The 26,451-nt window shown below is 40.4% G+C and overlaps 4 protein-coding genes across 8 annotated transcripts; all 4 read left to right on the top strand.

Annotated features, from left to right (window-relative positions):
• Nucleotides 1-1,095: 1,095 nt before the first annotated feature.
• On the top strand, nt 1,096-6,335 carry LOC118300908 (choline-phosphate cytidylyltransferase B). Its single transcript, XM_035625778.2, has 8 exons — nt 1,096-1,319; nt 2,717-2,816; nt 3,097-3,213; nt 3,438-3,589; nt 4,204-4,282; nt 4,385-4,527; nt 4,629-4,817; nt 5,302-6,335. Exons 1-8 carry the CDS (start codon nt 1,239-1,241, stop codon nt 5,524-5,526), a joined length of 1,086 nt encoding a protein of 361 aa, XP_035481671.1. The 5' UTR covers nt 1,096-1,238; the 3' UTR covers nt 5,527-6,335.
• Nucleotides 6,336-6,525: 190 nt separating this feature from the next.
• On the top strand, nt 6,526-13,281 carry LOC118301274 (palmitoyltransferase ZDHHC20-A). Of its 5 annotated transcripts, XM_035626606.2 has the most exons (14): nt 6,528-6,756; nt 8,374-8,400; nt 8,508-8,602; nt 8,799-8,919; nt 9,208-9,294; nt 9,479-9,548; nt 9,979-10,011; nt 10,150-10,270; nt 10,802-10,934; nt 11,017-11,143; nt 11,805-11,891; nt 11,978-12,060; nt 12,203-12,254; nt 12,346-13,281. In XM_035626606.2, the coding sequence occupies exons 1-13, from the start codon at nt 6,564-6,566 to the stop codon at nt 12,244-12,246; spliced, it is 1,221 nt and encodes a 406-aa protein (XP_035482499.1). In that variant the 5' UTR covers nt 6,528-6,563; the 3' UTR covers nt 12,247-12,254; nt 12,346-13,281. The 5 variants fall into 5 exon arrangements, with proteins under 5 accessions (XP_035482500.1, XP_035482502.1, XP_035482499.1 ...); XM_035626607.2 differs by having other exon boundaries at nt 6,526-6,681; nt 12,203-13,281; XM_035626605.2 differs by having other exon boundaries at nt 12,203-13,281.
• A 2,038-nt stretch (nt 13,282-15,319) lies between these two features.
• LOC118301012 (organic solute transporter subunit alpha) lies at nt 15,320-19,182 on the top strand. The gene is made up of 8 exons (XM_035626034.2): nt 15,320-15,652; nt 16,592-16,743; nt 16,912-16,985; nt 17,547-17,705; nt 17,913-18,024; nt 18,120-18,266; nt 18,684-18,789; nt 18,901-19,182. The coding sequence occupies exons 1-8, from the start codon at nt 15,577-15,579 to the stop codon at nt 19,044-19,046; spliced, it is 972 nt and encodes a 323-aa protein (XP_035481927.2). The 5' UTR covers nt 15,320-15,576; the 3' UTR covers nt 19,047-19,182.
• Nucleotides 19,183-19,327: 145 nt separating this feature from the next.
• On the top strand, nt 19,328-25,791 carry si:ch211-244c8.4 (APC membrane recruitment protein 2). Its single transcript, XM_047330064.1, has one exon. It carries the CDS (start codon nt 21,589-21,591, stop codon nt 24,820-24,822), a length of 3,234 nt encoding a protein of 1,077 aa, XP_047186020.1. The 5' UTR covers nt 19,328-21,588; the 3' UTR covers nt 24,823-25,791.
• Nucleotides 25,792-26,451: the final 660 nt, after the last annotated feature.

Here is a 26,451-nt window from a genome sequence, read left to right on the forward strand (position 1 = left end):
CAGGAATGGGTCTATCTGGTGGTCCTCATGTTTCAGTTGCTCTGGGTGTTGGCTGAATGTTCATTGAAGGGTGAATCCTTCCCTCTTTTTTTTCTCTTTACCCGACTACCAGCTTTCACAACGTGAAAGAAATTTGATTTATTTTTGAAATAAAGTAAGTACATTAATAAGATAAATGTGAAGATGAATATGTAAATAAAACGTCAAACTTTACTGGTTGTTTATCGATGCAAATCTTTTTGGTGAATCAAAAGATCCCAAAACAATGATGACATTAAGCTAAAGCGCAATGTGCAGTATAACCACTATAAAAATATTAATGACAAGGAATGAGTAGTATCCTTAGATACACAAAAAACACCCACAGTTATAACAGGCCTGTGTTTCAGAGGCTATGATAATGCAGTGATGGGCGTAAAATACTAAGTTCAACGAAATGAACAAAACCTATTAGAGGGGAGGGGCGTCAGAAAAGGGGGAAATTATTTTGGAGAACAGGAGAGGGTCTTTAAATTTTTCTCTGCTCAGATTTCTATTTCATTTCAGCCTCTAATGTGTTCAAACTTGCAATACTAACATTTTGATTTTACCAGGTATAACACATTGAAAGACTAAATGTGTTTGAACAAGTAGGCACAAGCAGCATGTTATTGATTTCAAGATGCACCCAAGCTGTATTCACATCAGAAATTACATGGCATCCAAGCGTGTCACTGTGGGTAACCTGTGACAGCTTTGTGAAATGTTGGGACATATTGTCTTTCTATGTTTGGTTCCAAAGGCTGCACATGTAAAAGCACCAGGCACTAAACCCAACCCTCAGCATACAGTGGAATACTATTAATATTCTGCTCTCTATACATAGACAAACAGTCTCAAGGGCAAAATGAGAAATGTTTCAAAACATGAATGTTTTCCACTTTTACTTCTAACTGGACTGTTAGAGTGGATGAATGCATGTGTTTAAAATGTGTCATCATAACTAAATGAAGAATGGGAAAATCCTCTAAAGCTTGGTATTGATGACCAGTGCATTGTACATTTCTGAACGCCGGCCACCAGAGTGACTTGAACTTTGCTCACTACGTTTTCCCGTCATCAGGGCCAGGCAAGCTGATGGGATGTACACTTAAAAAACGCAGACGGGCTTAGGAAGCGCCCCTGTGCACTGCTTGAACTGGCTGAGAGTAGCGGCAGGTCGGTTCAGTGAGCAGAACCAGGCAAGCAGAACATCCAGGATGGCTGGAAAGAGACGAGGCCGAGGGAGCAGCGTCCAGCAACAACAGGCCCCACAGAACAAAAGACGAGGCCCTTGCAGAGTAAGTCCTGTTCTGTAAATATGTAACGTGGCAGTTTGAGCTTATTCTTACACTTCAAATGATAATCATGTGTGATTTTACAGAGCTGTAAATTCTGGTTATCTCGTTTTTATTTAAAGATTTAACAACTGGAAAGGTAGAAATCTATCAATCAGAGTCATATATTTTTTATGTGAAAGGTTTTGAATATTATGAAGGGAAACATGTCCTCTGTGATCTTTTGACCTGGGAGTGGACAGATTACTGATTAGCTGGGTGAAACGATGGAGAAATGACGAATCTTTGCTCCTGCAGTGTAGTATATTAATACTGTAATGATTTTTCCCAAGTGATGTTAAGCAATGGATTGGTATAAAAAGTGGGTTTCAGTTTTCATTGCTGTGAATCAAAGAATTATGAATCATATAGTGTAGTATTTAACTGCATCAGATGCACAGAAATATCTAAAATCTTAATCGCGGGAACATAACACGAGGGCTGCATGTATACAGAATGCTTGAAGGTGTAAAGTGGCAAATCAGTGGTGAACTATAAGAAAATACACAAACATACAAGAAGCATGAAAGTGTTCATAAAGTACTGCACATTTAACAAAAGACATTTGAGCTGATAAACTAAATAACCTTATAGTTTTAACACAAGAAACACTGGGTGTTTGAGCAGAAAGTTCAAAGTTCAAAGTATATCTTACAACACAGCAGATTTTCCTGCGTATATGTGTCTACACAGAACACAAAGTTCATGACATATCAGGATGTCCACGCTTTCAGAATGCTTAGACTTATCAAAACTGTCCTGACGATATCGTCAAAGCTTATCTTGATGACGATGTAATTTTTTACAATGTCATATCTAGAAATTTACAACAACTTGTGTTTAATCAAAATAGATTTTAATTTTTTTCTTCTTCTAATCTTACTGACTATTTTGACCATTTCACGATGTTTTGTTTTTACTCTTTTCTCATCTCTAACACATTTCTCTTATATTTATGTCCTAATGTTGTGTGATCTTCAAACTGCTTTTGAATTGTTTTACTTTTATTTCCCTTCATTTTTAACTCACAAAGCACCTTGCAACTGTTTTTGAAAGGTGCTATATAAATAGATATATTCTTCACTATCCCTTTGTTATCAAACCATTGCTTCAATTCTAAATTATTCAGAAACTCAGTGTGATTCAACTGCTGCATGATATCCAGTAACTCCCCTTTCCCCCCCCAGTCAAAACACAGGTTAGGTAAACTGGATACTTTACAATTGCCCTAAGGTGTGAAAGTACATGTAAAATGTTTATTTGTATATAATGACTGCTTGTTCAGTTTGTACTGAAACCCTGAAGTAAAAAAGCAAACAACTTGCTATTATTAATTTTGTTTACTCTGTTTCTCCGTTCAGGCTCCGCGGGAGCCGGCTGCTTTTGCCAAGTCTACGGGTTGTGAACCAGAGATCCCGCATGAAAAGCTGAGCATTGCCCAAGCGCAGAGGGGCACACCAGGTCACACTTCTTTAAAACTTTATTTCTCCATTGCTATTTAATGACATATAACTGAGAGTGTCTTCAAATCAGCGGCCGTGAGATAATGTATTTTGTGATTTGGCAATCGAAACCAGCCAGTGGCAACAAGAAATACTGTATGACTGACAAATTAAATATCAAGGTCTTTATTGGCTGATCAGATTTGCTTCAAACTGGCATTTCAGTAAATCCCTGTAAATTTCAATAGAGGTTTTAAATGTCATGCTGCTGCTTGAAGGTTTGTTATTATATCTTGCAGCTCATCGTCCGGTGCGAGTCTATGCTGATGGAATCTTTGATCTTTTCCATTCGGGGCATGCTCGCGCACTGATGCAGGCCAAAAATGTGTTCCCCAACGCTTATCTGATAGTAGGAGGTAAAGCATGAATGTCACGGTCTCTGTGACAATAACAACAGTAACAAAGTAAGAGAGATTACCCCTTTACATGAAATGGGCCAGGCTCACCCAGAGCAACATTGTACATTGTCATACAAAGTATGAATCCTCATCTTAAAATAAAAGGGTCATTAAATGGAATCAGAATGTTACGGGTCTTGGATTTAATGTAAGACTTCACATGTAATTTCCTGTTCCCCCAGTCTGCAGTGATGAACTCACCCACAAGTTCAAGGGCTACACGGTGATGACAGAAAATGAACGCTACGAAGCCCTGAGGCATTGTCGTTATGTTGACGAGGTGGTGCGGGACGCTCCCTGGACCCTTACCACAGAGTTCCTCAAGAAACATAAGGTCAAAGGTCACAAACTGACAATTAAACGTTATATATAAGAGATTTTAAACATGCATATAGCAGCCAGCTAGCTGCTAGAAGCCTGCAGGCCTGCTGAAAGTGGCCGCAACCCCAACAGGAGCTGATACGATGAAGGGGCGGAAAGGGTGCAGATCCCGGAGGGGCGTTGCCCGCCGCAAAAAAATAAATAAATGGAAATATACATAGTTAATAATTCATATTATTGCTCATCATGTGCCAGCCACACAGTTACTGAATATTGGCACATTTTACATCCATACCTACTTTCAGAGAATGAATGGTGCTACATTTGTGGATGTGGGGTAAAATTGGTAAATATGTATATATTGGTGGCCTATTTGATTCTAATATTAATGGATGTCTTTTGCGGCAGATAATTTGAAATATGTTGTTGATATATTATTATGTCCCATCCAGAAAATACTCTTGACAAGTTGCCATGTTTGTTGTCTGATGTGGTGCTTCTCTATCACACACCCCCTTTACGCACAGCCGCCTATTGTCCCGAGATGCTAGTGCTAGTGTGACATCTAGTGGCAGAGATGTTATATGTTCACTCAGTCTGAACACTTGTGTCCTGTTGTATTCACAGATTGACTTTGTGGCCCACGATGATATCCCTTACACCTCGGCTGGATCAGAGGATGTTTACAAGCACATCAAGGAAGCAGGTGACGATACACATAACCCATTATGATGAATTTGACTTCTGCCATTTCTCATTGCACTTGAATTAATTTGATGTGTTTGATTTGTTTGTCTATTCATGTCAGGGATGTTTGTGGTCACTCAGAGGACAGAGGGCATCTCCACATCTGATCTAATCACTCGCATCGTCCGAGACTACGACGTCTATGTTCGACGCAACCTGCAAAGAGGCTACACAGCCCGAGAACTAAACGTTGGATTCATTAACGTAAAGTCATTTTTAATTAACTGGAAATATTGACATCTTAACACAATATAGAAATGATCCTAAATGTACCGATGGTCACCTGCTTTGTCTTTTCACGACAGGAGAATAAGTACCGACTCCAGAACCAGGTGGACAAGATGAAAGAGACGGTCCGTACTGTGGAGGAGAAGTCCAAACACTTTGTCTACAGAGTGGAAGAGAAGAGCCAGGACCTCATCAGCAAGTGGGAGGAGAAGTCGCGAGAATTCATCAGCAACTTCCTGCAGCTCTTTGGACCAGATGGAGCATGGGCACGTTTACTCATACATTTATCCACAAGCCACACTAACTGAAGGGAAAAAGAAACTCTCTCAATCCATGACAGATAGAGCATTTCATCTCAAGGTTGTGTTTGTGTTTAGTGGTGTATTCATATAACACATAACTTCTTGGAATTTTATCAAAAGACAGCAGAAAAATTCTGAACTCAGACAGAATACAAATACCCCTGGAATCAACACGGATATAAGAGTATAAATATTCGGAAATTTGCTTGTCATCATATTTACTTCATCAAGATTACTCCTAGCGATATTTGTCTCTAAACACAATAAAATTCTGAGCCATCGTCTGGGCAAAGACAAAAGTCAATCAAGTTAATCTGGGAAATGACCAGATAGGTTGAGTGAAAGCGAGGACAATATCCGATGATGCAACGTCTTATCACACAATCACTGCAACAAATCACAACATAACAGCACAGTAAACCTGTCGTTTGTCTCTGTCTTTGTTCAGCATGTGATTCAGGAGCGGAGTGGCCGGATGCTCCAGGCCCTGTCGCCCTACTCTTCACCCCGTGGCTCCCCCAGCAGCAGCCCCACCAGACAACGCTCTGATTCTCCCGATTCCTCATCTGCCTCCGCCTCCCCTCCCTCTTCTCCATCCTCCCCCTCTTCACCTAAAAATGGGACACGCTCCTCTCTCAAGTCTACGTCCACTTACAGTGGACATGTGAAATGAGCTCATACTTGGCTCATGATCTAAGGGGGCTAATAATACAGTTTAACTTAAATAAACAAAATAAAAATGAAGAACTTTAATTTATTACAGGTTTATTGACGTGCAAGTGCAATATCATACAATGTACATAATATTTCTTCTCTGAAAAGAAAAGGAAAAGCACATTAAAATTTTGCTTGGATGTGTTTTGTCTTCTGCTATTTGTTACGTATGTCTAAATAGGTAAGACAATCTCACCCTCAATGGGGCTTCATGGGACTCAGGGTGTTAATTAGATATATGCATCAATACAGAGAGGTGCTTTTCAGACTTACAGTGATAATCAACCCACAATGTCCCTGCCATTTCATGGACATTGTGTAAAATATTTCTGCAATATAAGATCATTTTATGGAGCTCTAAAGAAGATAGACTCATTTGGTGCTTATACATATTACATATTAAGTGAAAATATCTAAAGTGAAAATCTGCAAATTCATGAAGCACCTAAAACAATTCATGTTTTGCTTGAAACCTGCCTCAAACCATTATACACAATACAGTTGCTTATATTTTACTGTCAACTGACTAATCAATCCAGAAACCAATAATTTCTGCGCTAATTGTTGTCTGGTAGTGATATGATTTATAACGAAGGATTATATTTCACAAGCTCTTTGTATGTTTTGTATGTAAAAAATGTGTAGAGAAGCTAAAGCTGCCAGAAAAATGGTGTGGGGGGTTTTTGTACTGTCTTTTCTCTCTATCATGAATTGTAGTTAAGGTGAAGTAGCCTGAGTAAAAAAATAATAAATTTATCTGGAGTACAATATTTGAGTTAATGTTCTTATTCAATTTCCTCAGAACGACTGATGAGAACAATATATAAACCGAGTGTTAAAAACCACGGCTCAAACTTAGAACTACAAATCCACCTGCGCATGTCCGCATGTCCCAGTCGAGGTGTCTGGGACTTGTAGTTTCTTTGGCCCCGCCCCTTTAAAACCGTGGACGTGACGTCGCCGTCACTTTTCCATCACAACGCTCACGGATTAAAGATGGCGCCCTCTCATGCGCTGCGGTGCTGTAAACGGGCTCTCAACTGGATACCGGTGCTGTTCATCAACCTGGTTGTCGGCTGGTCTTATTACGCCTATGTCGTGGAGCTGTGTGTGTGTGAGTACACCGACTTTATGGGACGTGTTGACCGCTCGCAGTGGCGGACTTCCTGCTCGTGCTCACAGTTTCGGGGTGGGTTGCCAAGTTTGATAATCTGGTGGAAGTGGGGGTTTAAAGGTCTGTGACTGTTCGACCGCTCACATGCACTCATTCACTCACCACAGAAGATCGAATGTTACTTTATCCCGACAACTTTTTCTATTCTTTTAGATTTAGAGTCCAGGAAGCTTTTACTGTCACCAGTGAACAGTGAAATAACTTCGAGATGGTTGTAAAGCACCAGGTGACATTAGATCTAGGATGAACGTGGAAGATATGTTTTTTTTTTTATAAAACTTCCTCATGTTTTTGTTGTTGTGAAATCGTGCACTAGCTCTCTGAGTTTATTGCATGGATCTATTTTATTAATATTTTATTATAAATATGTGAACACAGACTGTTTTAAACTTGTTGTCACATTGAAACTCGACCCCTTAATTCCCTGTTGTTATACATCATAATGTCAGCTGACAAGGCCCATCTGTTTTATTTATGTTCTGAGCTGTAGATAAAGAAATCATTTCAAATTATTATTAGAACTTGTGGTAATGCAGCATGTGCAACTAAGTGTTTTCTATCTACAAGTTGACATTTAACAGTGGCGGTGACTGTAATGTATTTTAAACTGTGGTTTGAGCAAAAGTGAACAAACATTGTAAAACAGCTGTAAAATCTCATGGTTACATCACAGGTTTCACCATGAACACAGTTATAGTTAAATCATCTGATTCGTCATGTGGTTTTCGTTGACGATTTATTGGGGGGCTGAAGCAGAAGAAGGACGATGGTTAAGACTTAATAACTGACACTCATTTTAAGTAATGCATTAGGAAGCAGAAGCTCATACCATGCAAGGATGGCTCTTAGTAACGGTCAGAGCAGTAATTGAATAATTTGGTTGCAATAGTGGCAGATATTTTAAGTTCATAAAATATATAACGTGGGACAAATAACTGATTCAGAGGAAGAACCGGTTGTTATTATACTTTGAATCAAATCATTTGTTTTAAATCTGTAAACGCATTCATCGTTCAGCAGTGGGTGGATGAGATTATGTCACTTTTGTTCCATAATCAAATGTGATTAATATTTACATGCATATTTATGTAGGAGCAAGCCGTTAACAAGCAGCTCAGTGGACAGGAGCATTGTATGTATTATTCAGTAGATTGATATTGATCATGCATCATCCCCGCACTCACTGTAGTTTCTGTTTTTTATTGGCTGGTTTGGGCTGGAACTGATGATACTGTACCTAACTGTACCATTATCAGCATGTAGATCAGCACAGTAGTTATGTGTGTAACTCGGTGGCTGTGGTCAGGACAGGGACGTCCCTGCTGCTTTAACAAAGCTCTCTGTTATGGGGGGGTCACTGCTGGCCGTGCCAGGCTGCTGCCACATTGTGTGTGTGTGTGTGTGTGTGTGTGTGTGTGTGTGTGTGTGTGTGTGTGTGTGTGTGTGTGTGTGTGTGTGTGTGTGTGTGTGTGTGTGTGTGTGTGTGTGTGTGTGTGTGTGTGTGTGTGTGTGTGTGTGTGTGTGTGTGTGTGTGTGTGTGTGTGTGTGTGTGAGAGAGATGGGGGATGTGTAGTCATGCATTCATTACTGCCCAGCGTACTAATTTATTTAATCTTTCTCTGCCTTGTCTAGATACAATCCCAAATAACGCAGAACGAAGTAAGTGATACAACCGCACGCTGTTCATTCTCTACATTCACATTACTCGCTAATTCACGTTTAATGCAGCAAATCCTCCCACGTTAATTTTTTCTGTCTCTCAACAGTCAGCTACTTGGTCGTCTTTCACGTCTTCTTCACCATGTTTGTATGGGCCTACTGGAAAACCATCTGCTCTACACCGGCCAGCCCATCAAAAGCGGTAAGCGAAAGATAAAAGATAGTTTCCCCATGAACACATTTTGAATATCACACATCACATTTCCTGTCCAGACGATCAGGATTTTGTGAATACCTTTGTTTGGAAAACTCTGCGTGAATGTACCATACAAGTTTACTATGTGTTACGTGCCAGGCTCTCTCTGACTGTTGGGCTTTTCTTTTTCTCCCGCTGTCAGTTTGGTCTGCCCAGAGCAGAGAAGGAGCTGTATGAGCGAGAGGAGCAAGCCGAGAGGCAGCAAGAGATTCTGAAGAAAGTGGCGAGGAATCTGCCCGTGTATACGCGCACGGCGGGTGGAGGTGAGGCAGCAAAACCGCCCGTGGTTAGCTGACAATTTTAATTCTCAAAAGGCAGACAGGCACTTGTCAGCGTTGCACCTGGCACAGTAGGTTGGACACAGAGGAACTTTCCTCATCATTCAGTTCGTATTTTTTCACCCACATGCAGAACAATAAATCATCAACGCAAATGAAATTAAGTAAATGTGTCGTGACACTGTGTCTCACCCCCTTTGGATTACACTGAAAACACTGTGTCTTTAACGCAACGTCCTCCACGATCCTCTGAGACGTTCTTTCTTTCGACAGGATTAATTGGACTCATGTGCACCTTCTTATCTCTGTGGGAAACACCTGGCGCACAATCAAACTTAACTTGGTTTCACAGGGACGTTGGTAAAACGACAACAAAGCGAACAGGAGATTCTCACTGTAGAATACACCTCAAATTCTTATTTTGCTTAAATATCAGCTTCCTCGCAAACACTGTGTTGGTGCAATCTTTGACATCAGAGCTGTGTGTGTGTGTGTGCGTGCGTGCGTGCGTGCGTGCGTTTATGCTTTCATTTTCTCTACATAGCCATTCGATACTGTGACATCTGCCAGGTTGTCAAACCTGACCGCTGCCATCACTGTTCCACCTGTGAAATGTGAGTGTCATCTTACTTTACTCACCGTACAAAAATAAAATCTCACATCAATTCAAGTTTTGTGCATGTTGTGCTTAACGGAGCACATTTGCTGCGTGATCCTCACTCCCAAACATCAAGATTTGTTTTTATTTCTGGCTGCACAAAAACATTACCTGCGGGTTCTGTCAATGGAAAGAGAAGAGAAGAGAAATGGGGACTGGGGAGAAAATGCAGACGTGTTGCTGTTAATAAATAAGACAATACATTAAATGATCTTCATTTATGCTGCAAATAGTGGTTTTAATCCATATTTTGATATAAAACATACACATATAAACTGGTTTATATTTTAAATATTAAGCTCTGTGAATGATCTCATTATGAATGTCTCACATGTTGAAAACTACTACATTTTGCTAATACGATGTATGCTTTCCATATTCTCAAGGTGTGTGCTAAAAATGGACCATCACTGCCCCTGGTAGGATTTTCTCATTTAACTTTGAATCGGCTTATTTATTTATCCAAACCTCACTTCTTTGTTTGTTTGTTTTATCGTGAAACTAAGAAATATGGTGAAGATTCCACTGCCTCATGTTTCTGTCACGTTTTCTTTCAGGGTGAATAACTGTGTCGGATTCTCAAATTACAAGTTCTTTGTCTTGTTCTTGGCCTACGCCTCACTCTACTGTGTGGTAATATGTGCTACAGTCATCCAGTATTTCATCAAATTCTGGACTGTAAGTACAGAAACTTCCTCATATTTCAATTTTCTTTTAATTGGCATGTGCTTGCATGTTAATTCTTGCTTTGGTGCAGTTCATTTAAGGTGGTTGCAGTTGAAAGTTTTGTGTTTAAAACTTCTTTTTAAACTAAAATTTTCCATTTTTGGCCAGAAAACCTGAGACATTAATTATTAAATACAATTCAAGTTAAGTGCAGTCGGGCTGTGGCGAGGCATGTGATCTACTGCTGATGACATCTTCAGATATCAACCAATTGGTTTACAAATGTGTCACTGTGGTCATGTGATCGCTTATCAGTGTTCTCTCTTACGCATACAGCTTTGCATGAGACAATGTCTCCTGTCGTGTTGTCCAGTGATGGAGTGTATTGTGTAATAGCAAGAAAAATTGTAAAATTGTTTAACACAATAATGGATAGTGTTCCTCTTGACTTGATCTGTTCCTGCATCAGTGGTTGACATGAGGACAATATGTAAACATGCAGAGTGACGAGACTAAACCCTTTTTTTTTTTTCCCCTCTGAAGAAACAGCTGCCTGACACGCATGCCAAATTCCATATCTTGTTTCTATTTTTCGTGGCGGCCATGTTCTTTATCAGCATCTTGTCACTGCTCAGCTACCATCTGTGGCTTGTGGGAAAGAACAGGACCACTATAGGTAACTATGAATAAATATTTTCAATTTAAATCAACTGCTGATTCTATTTGTTGATGTAACTGTATTTTTAAATTGTTTTCAGAGGCTTTCAGAGCTCCTGTCTTCGCCAATGGTCCTGACAAAAGTGGGTTTTCACTCGGTTTTGGCAGAAACGTAGCGGAGGTGTTTGGAGATGAAGCAAAGTACTGGATGTTTCCTGTTGTCTCAAAGTGAGTCTGCTTTGACCTGATACAACTTCAGTCACCTTAGCCTTCACAATAATGTAAATTTATGGGCAAGCATGACTGTATTGCTGCTTTCAGACATGCACTGAAGTCTGGACATTTTCCGGAGGGGCTGTATGTACGAATGCAAATGTTGTCCCAGACATTTTCCAGACCTCCTTCTGCCAGCCCCCTGGTAAAATATCTGGAAAATGTCAGAGTGAGCCCATGTGAGAGTACAGCAGGAAAATGTCCGGGGAATTCAGAGCGAGCGAGTGGGCATGTTGAGGACAGTAAACAAAAACACTGCTTTCAGCAGTGGAAATTATTTTCATGTTCTTCCTCCTGCATGCTCTACCCAGACGCCACAGAATCTTCTGGAAATATCCCTGTTGTTTTAAACTCTTACGACTCGGACAATCTCCTGCTGAGTTCGTAATAAGTGAACAGCAAACTCACAGCAAAGAATTCATGTCTAATAACAGTTTAGGTATACACTGTGCTCATGGCTGAGTAGGCACTGAATAAACAGATTCATAAACTCCATATCTTTCATTAGTGTTAAAGGGACTTTAATGAAGGGGAGGAAATTTAAAAAAAAACTCCATTGAACTCTGATTCAATCCAGTTCCAACATGTTTACTAATTCTTATTTCTGTTTCATCAGTCTGGGAGATGGACATTCCTTTGTTACCAGATTGGTACACATAGATCGTGAACAAGCAAACTGTGTCCTCCAGCAAAATGGAAAAAGGCTAGTGTTTCTCTTTTTCTTTATTGATTTAATCTGCTTCCATTCATCTTAATTTGTGTTAATCTCTAATGTGATTTAAATTACAGCCATGCTGATGGGGTGGGGACCAGCCCGTGTGTGCTTAGTAACAATATACAACACACAGTGGACGACAGCAAAGAGACAATCGGTGTGTTGCTGATGCTTTTTCTCCCATTTTCACTTTTTTACATAGTTACATGTTTAGTGTTTTTGGTAATCACATCTGTTCTCGAATTGTAATTCTTAGCAGTTCCTGAACCATCTCTTGTGTCCTCACTCTTTCTTTTCAGACGGAGGTCAGAGAGTCTCTGTGACAGTGGAGATTGAACCATAGCAGCTACTGTACGTGGACATTACATAAAATAGGGTCAAGAGTTCCACTGGTTTCTCGCCCTTGTGTGTTTATTTTTACTTTGGTGGCTGTTTGCTGCAGGTCGCAGATCATCAGAGAGCTAATCAACTGTGACGCCTTAAATTAGGAGCATCAGTGCCTCCACAGGAGCCGTCCTCCAACCCTCATTGTGAGTTTGACAGTGCAGCCTCAAGCCACATGGTTTAATGTGTACATTAAATGGATCATCTTTCCTCATCGTGCTTTAAAAAAGGACTGTTATCATGTCGGCTGAGACTGTTCAGGAACCTCATGGACCCCACCAGGTCATTCAGAGGAGATTCAGAAGTTTTGTCTTTGTTTTGAGCCAAAGACAAAAAATGTTTTAATGATTGCAACAGTAAAACTCTGGGACTGTCTGTTCCCCCCTGAGCCACTGTACAGTATGTCCACATGGTCTGCATTTATCTACATGGATTAATCACATTATATATTTCAACAAGAGAATTATCCTGTTGTCAGTATTAATCAAACATAAATGACTAAGCCTTGAATCTGGTTATGTTTGATGTGCAGTAGTGGGAACAACTAAAGCGATAAAACTCACTCAAAGTGGTGAGACGCTGTCGATATTGTGTGTGTGTATGTGTGCGTGTGATGTCTCATCAGTTTTTAACTAAATGCACAGTGCAATTATTTACAACCAGCAGTCAATTATCAAGGGTCTTGCTTAGTTAACAACATACATGATTGAAAGATTTAAAGGTCTTTTTGTTTACACTTTTATATAATATTTTGCATTTCAAATGTTATACGATGGGCAAATATATAAGTGATATAAACTTGAAATTTGAGGACCAAAATCCAGTTTAGCTGTAGTTTGAACAGCTTCTCGTTCCAAATAATGAAGACACGTAACCAATAGATCGGCCACTGTATAACACAGTCCCATAGTTATCAATGACATTGCCATTTTTCATTGCACTATAAATATTTGTGATTTATTTGTTATTACCTTTTATAAATACATTGTATTTCCATGTATGTTGATTTTATTTATTTATATTTATTTCCTTTTTAAGAAGTAACTACATTGTAAACAGTCATGTTTTCCCTCTTAATATCATAGAACATTTTCACAGTCGTGATCAATCCTTTGCTTTTTGTTTATTTAAATCAACCAATCTTGAGTGTTAATGTCAAGGGTCAAAGGTTATCTGTTGTTTTTGTTTGTGTGAAAGTTTGAAACGCAAAGAGCACAAAATGAACCCACATTCAACGAAGATCAGGGAAATTTGATGAGCCTAACCCAGGATAGACAACAGGGACTTTATATACCACTATGTGTGTGTCATAATGCTCCTCGCAGCTCTCTCATTACATTATATTTCTTTTAGTGCAAGTGCACAGTGTGTGGTTGAGTGAGGAGTACCCAGGGGTTCATTAGATAATAACTAATATATGTAGAAGTTGCTGACTGAGCGGTAACCCATGTGAATATGAATGTTCTCACGGTAGTTTAAAAACTAATTTCACTGACTGCACTTAAAACACCGCCAGGTGTCTGTACTGAGAAAATAATTCTTGAAGGGTGATTTTAATTGTTCTATAAAAATAAATGCAATGTAAGAAACTAGAAAAGTGTGATTCTTCATCTCAAACACACCAAAAAACAAAAAAAACAATCCTTGTTTCCTTTACAGTTTGATAAGTTTGGCCTTCAGTCCATTTGATGGATTGCCTCAAAACTTTGTCCAATAATTATGACTAGCTAAAAACTAAGAAGGGCGGCATGGTGATGTGGTGGTTAGCACTGTTGCCTCACAGCAAGAAGGTTCTTGGTTCAAATCCAGATTCAGATCATCCAGGGCCTTGCTGTTAAGAGTTTGCATGTTCTCCCCGTGTATGTTTTTCTCTGGCTTCCTCCCACGGTCCAAAGACATGTAGATTGGGTTTGGGTGGATCGTAGACTCGAAATTGACCATAAGTGTGAATGGTTGTTTCTCTCTGTATGTTGCCCCTGCGATACGCTGGCGACCTGTCCAGGGTGTGCCCCGCCTCTCACCCAATGTGAAAATATTAAGCAAAATGACAAAGTCTTTATAACAAATGGCACAAGTATCCCGTCCTCAGCGAGATGTGGAGTGCTGTTGATACACAGATACAGTTCTAGCAGCATATTTTACAAGAGTTTGCATTAAAAGACTTTTTACAACCATTAAAAGTTGAACCTTGCTGATAAGCTATAGTGAGTATTTGGCACGCACTGGGCTGAATATCATAATGAGGTGAGTGACCTCAGTGTCATTCCTCTCTTCATTAACCGTGCTACACATGAAAGCTGCTGGAGTGTCAACACTCTGCTTTGCTTTGGAAAAAGTAAATCCATTCAGCCTTTATATCCTGAATATTCCTTATGGGATTATCAATGATTATGATTATTAAGTGTCAAATTATTAATCTCAAATGTTTTTTTTAACTCCTCCTGTAATGAAAAGACTGAGATCAAAAATATATGATCTAATGATAATCTAAATTTCAGCCAGCCTCCCAAAAATGTCAAATCTCAGAATAATGCATTTTTTTCTCTATCAAAGTTGCTGACATTTAGTGATCATTTGTTATATATATTTCTATATTATTTGATTAAAACGTTTATTGAACCTGAACATAATACTCAACATTAAATCAAACCACCCATGCGGCCTTATCTTGCATAAGAATACTGCAGGCAACACAACAATAATTAATTCTCCATAATTCAGTAATTAGAGTTCGGTAAGAGAACTGTGGGACACAATACAACAAAATAACTGACATGAACAAAAGAATGCAAATTAAACAAAGAAAAGTATACTCTCTGTGTACCCCAGACACTGATACTTTATCTCTTTATCTTCTCATATCCTTTTATATTTACTGGGAGCTGGGAAACTACACACCTTGTCAAAGTTCACCTCTGTTGACACAGTGAGTCTCATTGACCTTGGTGGCATTTTAATAACTGTGACCTAAGTCTGTGAATGACTGAGCGACAGTTAATTATAAGGAGGAGCTCCCATAAACGTCCAAGCTCGGAACCTCTCATCTTACCTTCATTCCTGAAAAGTTTCCCAAAGGGTAAAGTACAATGGCCGTCCAATCTGCTGCTGCTCCACTGCTGGACACACCGATGTAGACAGGACACAGATTATTTAAGTATCCTAGACTTTGATTTTTCTTCTGTTGCTATTACAAGCTACTCTTTCTTTTACTGAAGGAGACCTTTTCTGGACATTTCTTTTCAAACTTCAGTCTATTAGTGCATTTCTTTAAGAGGAATATCTGCATGCAATGGAGGAAGCCCTCAACATCACCATTGACCCGGCTTGTTTACAAGAGCCGCCGCTGGCTAGTGACGTGATACAGCGTAAGTGACCCACATTACTACGGCGTGGTTGCTAATAATGTTTTCTTCATATTTTGACAGTAGAAATCATTTGTGTTGCAACTTCCATTCAAGAAATGAAGCTCAAAGAGCTTTGCAATCAAGCAATGCCATGGCAATGCTTCACAAAATACCATAATTAATGTAAAAAAAAGATAAACAGTAAGATGAAGTAAATAAAACCCACTTGCTGATAACAAAACTAAGATAAGAAATGGTAAACATAATAGATTAACATAAGGTTAGAAACTGAAACCTACTAAAAAAAAAATTCTTCCTTTGGCTTCATTTAATTGAGCTGCCTTTCCTGACATTTCTACAGTAGACACTGTGTTCCATTGCTGTGGTGTGTGATTGACAAGTTATACAGCATCTTTTTGAATTGTAAATGCTCATACTTGAGATTTGTGCCTAAGGTGGTTTTATGTGCCTCTTTAGGGCCAACTTGTAGGATCTCGGTTTTGTCTTCATTTAATCTCAATTGTTCATTTCTCATCATTTATTGGCTGCCAGGTAGTGACAGAGTTTGTAGCTGCAACACTGTTTGGTTCAGCAGTGATGTACAGTTGTGTGTGTCGTCCTCACAACTATGGAAACATCCAACGTGCTCTCTAATGATGTCACAGAGGGGCAGCATGCAGTTTCCTTATCAGCCTGTTTGTGCTAATGAAATGGAAAGTTCACTCATTAGTGTCTCCCCAGTGTCTGAAAGCGTTGAATGTACAATATTTACCAGATTCCATGTGAATATCTGTTTCTGCTTTGATAATTTATTAGGCTTTTTTTCCAAAATACATCAGTGTGTTTCATAGCATTTAATAGTGAGTAAGAAAAACAAAAAATTCATTTTATCACAAGGTCCTGAAATTTATATTGTTCAACTTAAGGAAATAAATCTGCTTTCTTCTCGTTTTCACCCAGAGCTCGATGTATTCGGATTTTGCCTCTACGGCATGCTCACCTGCATGTCCTGCATCTCCCTGCTGCTGTACCTGGAGCAGTGCGTCTATATTTATAAAAAAATGCCCTACCCCAAGAAGACAACCATCATCTGGATAACTGGTGCCGCACCAGTAAGCATTGTGTTGCTGAAAAATGCTGCTAATTCTCAAATCAAATCAATGAAAGTTTAATCGGGATAAATGAAACTGATTGGAACGGCCTTTTTTCAATGCTATATTACCAGTAAACTTTAAGATTGAGTTTTTTTTAATGCACATTATTGTATTTCTCCACGTCAGGTCATTGCCACCATGGCTTGTTTTGGGATGTGGATCCCAAAGGCAGTCATGTTCACAGACATGACGTCTAACTGGTACGTTTTCTCATACAGTCAAGGGTTTCCTTCACTGATACTCTGAAAAGCTCAAATATGATTTGGTCGTTTTATCATATATTCTAAGATGAAAGGTAATGAAATGAAAGACATCATCTTGTAAGGATAAAGCATGGATTATTAGAGTGTTAGCCAAAGACTTGGCACCAATCCCCCCTCACCCTCAAGTTAGAGTATGCTTAATATTTGGTTTAGGTTACAATAAGTTCACAGCAGAGTTTAACCACTCGATGATTCATTACACACACAAAGACCAAAGATCGTGTCTCATCTCCAGCCAACACGTGCTCAACTTTAATAGAATACAGGACATCTATTGTATATACAGTGGTCTACTTTATGTTCCCTGGTTGTGATTTATGTACAGTATATAGTACATTATGTCCGGGAGCCTGGTCAAAATCAAATACGATTAAGCTTGAGTCTTTTTGAGGTAGTTGTGATATTATGAAATAAATAAAATTTTAAATTTGACATTGAGTTTCCTTTTTCAGAGCGGCACAGAAATAACGTGATTAACCTCTCTCTTTGTCTCTGTAGTTATTTTGCAGTGGTGGTGTATAAAGTCTTGGTTCTGATTATCGAGGAGTTGGGCGGCAGTGATGGTTTTATGAAGCGGTTTCTTGGCGAAGGCTTTAGGATCAACACAGGACCCTGCTGCTGCTGCTGTCTCTGTTTACCCCGCGTTCCCATGTCATGGTATTTATTCCTATTTGTACAATATATTATTATTAGTGTTCTGACTCCAAAGACTTATGTCTGTGTTGCCCCTAAATTTGAATTTTCTTAAAAGTAATTTATTCCCACTCTTTTACTTACATTCTTCGTCCTATCTCTTTCTATATTGACTAGACATTAATTGTATACACATCTAATGGCGATCTTTCTTTAATTGGGATCATTCAGGCGAATGCTATTCTGGCTGAAGCTGGGCGCTCTACAGTATGCAATCCTAAAGACGGTGCTCTCCGTCCTTTGCATAATATTATGGACAAATGGCTACTTTGATCTCTCTGATGTAAGTGTTTGAAACACCTGCGAACAATCTGATTATAGTAAAATAATGAAATGAGCATGGCTTCATGTTTGAATATTTCTTTGCTTCTTTTTCAGCTAGAGATCACTGGTACAGCTATTTGGATCAACCCGTTCATTGGTGTTCTCACGATAGTCTCCCTTTGGCCTGTTGCCATCACCTTCATGAACACTAACAGCCATCTACGCGGCCTCAACATCGTACCCAAGTATGCCATGTACCAAGTGAGTCACACAGTTGTATTCATCCGGCATGGGGAAAACCACACAGTCAATTAATACTGCAGATTTAAAAAAAGTCAAAAAACAAAATCAGAATAGCAACAGGAGCTGTTGTGTGAAAAATGAAACAACATGAACTAAAAAACTAGCAGGATAACCTGCTTCTCCCACAATTAACACTTTCTAACCTTCCGTATTGTGCAAAACAAAAGAGAAAATGTCACACGAGCGATAGGGTTTATGGGAAATGTAGGCTCAATTTAGAAACCCATAAGCACTGCAAATACCAGTGTGAGTTTGCATAGTGTAGTTGCATTTGTTTGGTATCATAAAAACTAGACTCCCACTGATAAATAACTGACATACAGTGATACTACAGAGTGTACCTTCAACTGCATGTTCAATTGCTTTTCTCCTCAGCTAATACTTGTGTTGAGTCAGCTGCAGACATCAATCATTAACATCCTTGCCCTGGATGGAACCATCGCCTGTGCCCCTCCCTTCTCTTCTCAAGCTCGTGGATCCAGTAAGAAAAAACGTCTTTCTGCATCTGCTGCTGACCTGTGAAAGGATTTTGTTTTAAAGGATAAAGGATTTATTTCCTTTCTCTTTCTCTCTCTCTTTCTCTTACCTGCAGTGCTAAGTCAACAGATGATGATCATGGAGATGTTTATCATTTCTCTGGTCAATCGGTGTTTGTACCGGCGTACATACGACACACTTCCCTCAGAGGCCCGTGACAACGAGCAGAACACTAAAGTTCTCGTGGAGCATGATGTTTGAAACCAGAAATGGAGATAGAGTGGAAGTCAGCACTGCTCTTTAAATGACCTATCAGGTGATCCAAGTTAATGTAAGTTATGAGACCATTAAATAGTCAAACTTGAGTCTGAGTCTTGAGTTTGACATGTCAACAAACCGTTTTGGTATGTGTCATATGTCTCTAATTTGCATATATTTCTTTTAAATGTGTCGTCCTACATTTTCATGCCATCATTGACGATATCTACAAAGACATTTTGACTAGCAATATCTAGAGTTCAGTTATGACTGAAATTTCCACTTGGGATCAATAAGGTACATCTATCTTTCTTATATGAACATAATTTCACTAGTTACAATTACCTTTCAGATATCTGACATAAAGTTCTAGATATCTGAAACATTGATCTGAAACACGGTACATTCTCACTTGTTGCAAATTCAAGCCGACATATAAATATTTAATAAAAATAATGTTAGAATTGACATTTTGACTCATGATAATGAATGAATAAGAATTGCAATGATTCCAAATTACATAATGGATATGGTGGCTTGGAATTTTATTTCGTAAAAAAAAGTTTGCTATTGCTCTCGCTGCCACTGTTAAAATGGTAAAACACCACACTAGAGGACAAAGCACCACATATCCAACTGTGTCTTAACACAGTCTGGAAAAGCAGCCAGATTTGTTCAAAGGTGGCTGACCTACTTACTCAGACTTATTTGGGTCAAGAAATACATGTGGATGAGACTGCAGCTTTATTTTCAGACGCAGCCGTCTACAGCAAATGTGTTGGTTCCCAAGTAACCACAAGAGGCCGCACTTGTTCCACCTCAAAACCTAATCTATTAAAGGGATAGTTCAGGGATTTTGAAGTGGGGTTGTATGAGTTGATTGTGCATAGTTAATTTTACCTCATGGAGATGGTGATCAGCGATCTCATTTCACAGAGTTTGGAGGAGAAGTGGAAGTAGCGAAAGTCGGAGTCGCACTGTAAACGTCTTTTACGGTGGTCCCCTCTGCAAGGTAACATATTAACTATGCATAAGTAACTCATACAAACCCACTTCTATGTAACCACTTCTATGAACTATGTCTTTTACTTGGTAATAAAGAAGAAAACCCTTGAATCATGACTAATTAAAAAAGACACACTCTTTTTTTTTTTTCAGGGGGAATACACTGATATTACAGGAAACAGGCCATCCATTAATTAAATCGTTATTTGTTTAGGTGGTTAAGCATTTCATGTAAAGCATTTTAAAACATGCAAGCATGAGTAGATATATTTAAATTTAGTAATTAGTAATTAATTATCATTTATTGATTCCTGGCAAATCAAGCAGAGTATTAATGAAACTATTATCACATTTACTAAAAAGAAGTACATGACTACATTTACCAACTAGTATGTATATTAGCAATTATTTCTACAGAATACCAAGTATGTAAACAAATAATAGCTGTCTTAATTGCATTAGACATTAGAGCCCCACAAAATCACATTTCACAAATGCTCATATAAACATGTACACATTATGATATTGACCGTTCCAGATAATAAGAGGAATCATATTAACTCTACAACGCTCCCATTCCCTTCTCGTCTTTAAAGTGAGATCCTCTGATTCAGTTGCAGTTACATAATAGTTTTCAATGGCTCGATTGTCTCCAGGACAGTTGTTGACACTGTTAAGACGTTCAAAAGGTCACACCCCCCCAACGACAGTTTGATTTGGTTTTATTGTACAACAACCAACATTTACACTTCACAGTGAGCAATAAAGTGTTTTTTAACATATTATCTAATAGGTGTTAAAAAATTAAATAAAAAAGTAACACGCAGCCTAGTTGATAGATTGAAAGATGAACACTCTGTACATTTTGGGATGTAGGTCAATGTGATAATTATCTCCCAAACTGAAATATCATAAATTGCGACACTTTATGACAAAATAAAATTGTAGGTTTCTGTTTTTAACATACTGGGACAAGTTACGTTCGGTTACTCCGACAAAGTCGATGTAAAAGAAACACTTCATTTAGAATAGAAGCAAATCTGTTCCTCTGACAGATTATTATTCTGCATATAGATGTAGACTGCATTCATCTGGATGAGATGTTTGTATAAAGCCAGATCAATTGGAATTGAAAACTTGCCCTATTAATGGAGCGTTTGTCTTTGCTGTTTATGTAAACAGAGTCATCAGACAGAGAGGCAGAAAAAGCTGCGTTCAGGGTGGGTTGATGACAGCCCCTGGTTCTGCATTGCTGACGAAAGCTGCTTAGCTCCTCAGTTGCTATGGCAACCAGGGAGAGCAGCCAGACAAAAAAAACGAGGCAAAGGGGAGGGGCTTTGAAGGGAGAAATAGAGGAGAAAGGGCTGGATGGGAAAGATAGAGAGAGAGAGGGATACAGACAACCGATAGAGAAACGCACAGAGCAGCAGGATAAAGCAAGGCTACAGACGAAGGAAATAAATGTTCACTCCACTGGCTGGGGAATAAAAACTGCAGCTAGTGACTGGAGGTTTCAGAGAAAGGGGGAAACCGAGAGAAGATGGATGTACAAATGGAAAACATGGACCCCCCGCCTTGTGAATCCCAGCCGAGTGGAAAAATCAGAAAAGGATTCAAGCTGTTTGGCAAACGCAAGCCAGGTAACATCTTTTCTATTCGAAGCAAAGGGGATGGAAACAAGTCACCTGTTAACAAGAGCAAAACCCTAGATGGATTATCAGAGACGGCTGCACCAGATTTGGAGCAGGATCCAGACAAGGAAAAAGGACCGGAGGTGAGTCAAGGAGAGAGGGAGCAGGCAGAAGAGGAGCTGTTTGGTGAAGATGGCGTTCTGGCTGCTGCCGATGCTCGCGCCTCCATTTCTTCTACATGCTCGGTCAAGTCCCTGAGCTTTTTGTCATTACTGAGGGGTGGTCGTAGAGGAGTGGGGGACCGGCGAGTCCACACTGTGTCCCAGCCTGTGAGTCGGCAACGTCGTGGGCTGAAAGGTCTCTTCGGCAATGTTAAATTCCGCTCAAAAGATAAAGAGGACAAGGAGGAAGCCCCTCCGAGCCCACTTCTCATGTCGTCCCGTGCCAACAGTGTGGAAATCATCAAAGAGGACCTCACGCTCACCCCCCAATTTCAGCCTCGATCTCTGGATAGCCCTGAGACTGAGAGCTTAGCAACACCGGACAGGAAAGTCCCGTCCCTGTCAGAGACCATAACGCCCCAGGTGACAGCAGGGAGTGTGAGTAGGACTGATGAGCGTGCCCCTGAACCACCATTTGTACCCGGTGATAACAGCCTGAGCTCCTTGCTGGCAGACATCTCCTCTCTCCTGACCTTTGACTCAATTTCAGGGGGTGGTGACATCATGGCTGATGTGGAGGCAGAATGGGGCAAAGCCAGCAGTGCTATCAGTGCTGTGGTGAGTGACACAGTCACGCCACCGTCTGCATCTCTCTTCTCCAAACCCTTCATCTCCTCACCGCTGACTTCATCCTCGGTCAGCACAGCCGCTGTGGCAAAACCCTATTCTGTAGCCATCCCCACAACAGCCTCGAGCCAATCCTTCACTCCTCTGACAACATTCACCTCTTCACCCATTGCCAAGCCGAGCACGATCATCACAACATTGACCAAATCTTCCACCCTTACAACTCAGTCAGTCAAATCAAACTCGGATTCTACTGCAGCCTCTGCCAGCATTAAGATTAAATCAATTCCTATGCCCACCATGACACAACTTTCAACCACCCCTCTCACATTCACAAGCCTTTCACCTCCAATAATGTCTTCCTCTACGATAACAATTAAATCCACACAGAGCTCCACCTCTGCTACTACCACAGCTCCTCCGAACACCCCAGCGACTATCGCCAAACCTCCCTCAGTTAGTCTAACTCTTACCTCAACAGCAAGCAAATTGGCTTCAGAACTTGCAGCACCTCCTCCAGCTTTTGGTTCAGTAAGTAAATCTATCCCTGTAGCTACTCCACATCTTGTATCAGCTAGACCTCCACCAGTAATGCATAGCCCTCCCACCCCTGTTGCATTCATGCAACCTCCCTCCACTAAATTGGATTCTGCTTCCAGTTTGAACTTGCAAACCTCTACTTCCTACAAACCTTTGCTAACTTCTGCTGCGGCCGGAGCTAAAGCCACAGTGACAGAATCATCTGCACCAGTTATTCCCTCAAAGATGACAACTGTTCCCACATCAACTACAACTTCAGGCTCGGCATCTACGGACGTTTCCAAGCCTAAAATCCCCTCCAGCCAAATGGGCCCAAGTAAGACCCCTCCTTCCCTTGTCACTGTTCCAGATTATTGTCCTCCCCCTACCCTGAGTCCAACAACTAAAACCCAACCCAGCCCTGCATCTGTCCCAACTCCATCATCAACTTCTTTAGATAAGATTCCTCCCACAGCTAAACCCACTCCTGTACCAGTCTCTTTAGATAAGACGCCTCCTGCACCCACACCTACTCTAACCCCTTCCAGTCATGCTGTTGTTTCCACAGCATCCCCAACACCTCCTGTTCCGAGTCAGAGTCCTAAAGATCCCATTGCACCTGCTCAAATTCCAATTTCTGTGTCTAAATATCCCCACTCTCCTGCTCAGATCCCAGTTTCTGTATCTAAAGACCTTCCTTTGCCTACTCAGACCCAGGTCTGTGTATGTAAAGACCCTCCTGCATCTGTTTATAGCCCAGTTACTGTATCTAAAGACCCTCCTACATCTGTTAACAGTCCAGTTACTGTATCTAAAGACCCTCCTACATCTGTTTACAGTCCAGTTACTGTATCTAAAGACCCTCCTACATCTGTTTACAGTCCAGTTACTGTATCTAAAGACCCTCCTACATCTGTTTACAGTCCAGTTACTGTATCAAAAGACCCTCCTTCATCTGTTTACAGTCCAATTACTGTACCTAAAGACCCTCCAGCTCCTGCTCAAATCCCAGTTTCTCAATCTAAAGCCCCTCCTGCATCTGTTTACAGTCCAGTTACTGTACCTAAAGACCCTCCAGCTCCTGCTCAAATCCCAGTTTCTCAATCTAAAGCCCCTCCTGCATCTGTTTATAGCCCAATTTCTGTATCGAAAGCCCCTCCTGCCCCCGGCCCTGCTCCTTGCCCTGTCCTCTCTCTTCCCTCTGCCCCTGAACATAGGCAGAGTGAAGCCCCAGGCTCTGCTAAAATGACAGGAAGTGGACAGGTATCAACGGATTGCCTGCTGGTTAATCCAAGTAGCACAGGTGGCCCAGGTGCCCAGACCACGTCGTCCAAAACAAAAGAACTGCACAGTGAGTCAAGAACAAGCCTCCAGGGCCCCCCAAGAGAAAAGAAGACACCACCGGCAAAGGCATCAGGGCTTAGCAAAATACCTGTGGTTGGAGGGGGCAGAGCAGGCAAGCTACCTGTGCGGGACAGCCAACATTGTGATGATGAAGCAAGCAGAGACCCAACTTCTCCTGTACTAGAAGAGGAGAGGCCCCGTTTCAACTCAGATGATGCAGGGAGAAGCAAGGATAAAATCTGTGATGTTGATGTGCTCACTTTAAAACACAGCCAGGAGGAGAACCAGCAGCCTCCCCAGCCAAAAGTACAGACCAGTTTACCCCGTGACTCCAAGATCCCTGTGAAGCACGGTGCACAGGCTCACGTTGCTTCCCAAATCCCTCAAGCTAAAGAACCACATCGCACCAAGATACCCGTGTCCAAGGTTCCTGTCCGCAGAGCTGGTAATAAACCTGCAGTTGCAGGAAGCAGCACCCACATGAGGAAATAAAGCAATGGACTGAATCAATCAAGGATACAGATTATGGTTTGGACTTTTTTTTCCAATTCAACTACATGGCCACCCTTTTTTAAATTCATATTTCTAAACTGTAATTCTTGGCTTGTCTCTGCCATATCTTGGCTTCCCTACACAATAAGCAACAGTTACCGAGTCAAGGAGGCTGAGAGCACTCAAGCACAAAACATCTCCACAGGGAGCTTAGGCATCAAGGCTGGCTTTTTGGTGCTGAGCCAACGGGACATGCACTCAGGAAAGGTTCGGGGTCACACCTGAGCACACAGCAGCATCGGGAACTAAGGATAAGCAAGATAAAAGGTCGTTGGGGAACAGTCACACACACAACATGGGCGAGTGCCTCTCTAAGGGTGCTTTTCCTACAGACTTTCAGAATTTATTCAGTCTTTTCTACAGTACTTTTAACTTTTGTTACTCTCACTTTTTGTAGGAACTGTCAAATGTTTTTGTGTTTTCTTTCCAGAAAGTCTCTTTGATAATAACCGGACCCTTTATCTTTTATTTATGTCAGCAGGAGATCAGCAGAAGCTCTATAAATAAATGCAACAACCAAATTTACATTCCACACCTATCTCTGGATGTATGTAGCAGAAAACGTGCCATTCATTTTTTGCACAAGATGTTGAACTGTACAGTGTGTCCGCCTGCTCATGTGTGACTTGATCAGATCTCACTGTGAACTATGAGAGACTGATTTTTGAGGGAGGGGAAGTGGAAATGACTCTTTCCAGTGGAATGGACAAGTGGCAGAAGCCATTATGAATGGCACTGCTGATGTTTGAGCAAGATAGCGAAGATGCTGAGATGAAATCTTGAGCTGACACATCCATACCCGTATCCCACTTATACTAAAAGATGAGAACAATATCTGTGTACAGTCTCGTCTATGTTGTTCTGTTTCCTATTTAATCAATAAAACAATATGAATACTTAGCAAGAGGAGATCTGTTTAAGTTGTGAATTATATCCTGTATTTCATACTGTGGAAGCTTGCAGTCAGATAAGAAATGTGGGCACATATAAAACAACTGAATGGCTCTATATTAAGTAGGGGAAAAATCATTTCTCAAGTTTATTTATGTGGAAGGAAGTTACATGACTCTAGATAAATTAAGGATCAGAGAGAATGGAAATGACAAACACGCAACATTTTCACAGTCAAATTCCCACAGAGCCTCAGCATCTTACTACAGCCTGGGCTCAGAGTGCCCCCGCACAGCAACATCATTCCAGTATCATCCACACTCCAAGCTCACTGACCTGAATAGCGAACACATGAATGTCAGCAGAGCACGGCCAATCAGCTGCAAGGGAAAACGCTTAACATGCATACCTTATTATCAGGAAAATGGTTGGGGAATGTGTGTCATTGCTATTCTTAATGCAAAATGCACCCAATGAATCTGATGAATAATTGCCCCCGGACTGAGTGAATCATTTGATTTGGACAATGAGAATGAGTTTGACATCATTGCAGAATACAACAGAACAAAACAACATTATTTTGACAAAATGCTTTCGTGAACTGTAAAGATTATCAATGATAATGCATAAAGACAGAAAATGTAGAAAACAACTATTTAAGGCAACACCAATAGAGCG

Source organism: Scophthalmus maximus, chromosome 2 (genome assembly GCF_022379125.1).
Source record: "Scophthalmus maximus strain ysfricsl-2021 chromosome 2, ASM2237912v1, whole genome shotgun sequence".
Lineage (NCBI taxonomy): Eukaryota > Metazoa > Chordata > Actinopteri > Pleuronectiformes > Scophthalmidae > Scophthalmus > Scophthalmus maximus.

Bases quoted from the DNA above. Each gene is read 5' to 3' on its own strand.
- LOC118300908 (XM_035625778.2), top strand. From the start codon at position 1,239: ATGGCTGGAAAGAGACGAGGCCGAGGGAGCAGCGTCCAGCAACAACAG. The intron at 4,283-4,384 runs GTGACGATACAC...TATTCATGTCAG, and splicing joins CAAGCACATCAAGGAAGCAG to GGATGTTTGTGGTCACTCAG. The intron at 4,528-4,628 runs GTAAAGTCATTT...TTTTCACGACAG, and splicing joins TAAACGTTGGATTCATTAAC to GAGAATAAGTACCGACTCCA.
- LOC118301274 (XM_035626605.2), top strand. From the start codon at position 6,564: ATGGCGCCCTCTCATGCGCTGCGGTGCTGTAAACGGGCTCTCAACTGG. The intron at 9,549-9,978 runs GTGAGTGTCATC...CATATTCTCAAG, and splicing joins CACTGTTCCACCTGTGAAAT to GTGTGTGCTAAAAATGGACC. The intron at 10,012-10,149 runs GTAGGATTTTCT...GTTTTCTTTCAG, and splicing joins ATGGACCATCACTGCCCCTG to GGTGAATAACTGTGTCGGAT.
- si:ch211-244c8.4 (XM_047330064.1), top strand. From the start codon at position 21,589: ATGGATGTACAAATGGAAAACATGGACCCCCCGCCTTGTGAATCCCAG.
- LOC118301012 (XM_035626034.2), top strand. From the start codon at position 15,577: ATGGAGGAAGCCCTCAACATCACCATTGACCCGGCTTGTTTACAAGAG. The intron at 16,744-16,911 runs GTAAGCATTGTG...TCTCCACGTCAG, and splicing joins GGATAACTGGTGCCGCACCA to GTCATTGCCACCATGGCTTG. The intron at 17,706-17,912 runs GTATTTATTCCT...GGGATCATTCAG, and splicing joins CCCCGCGTTCCCATGTCATG to GCGAATGCTATTCTGGCTGA.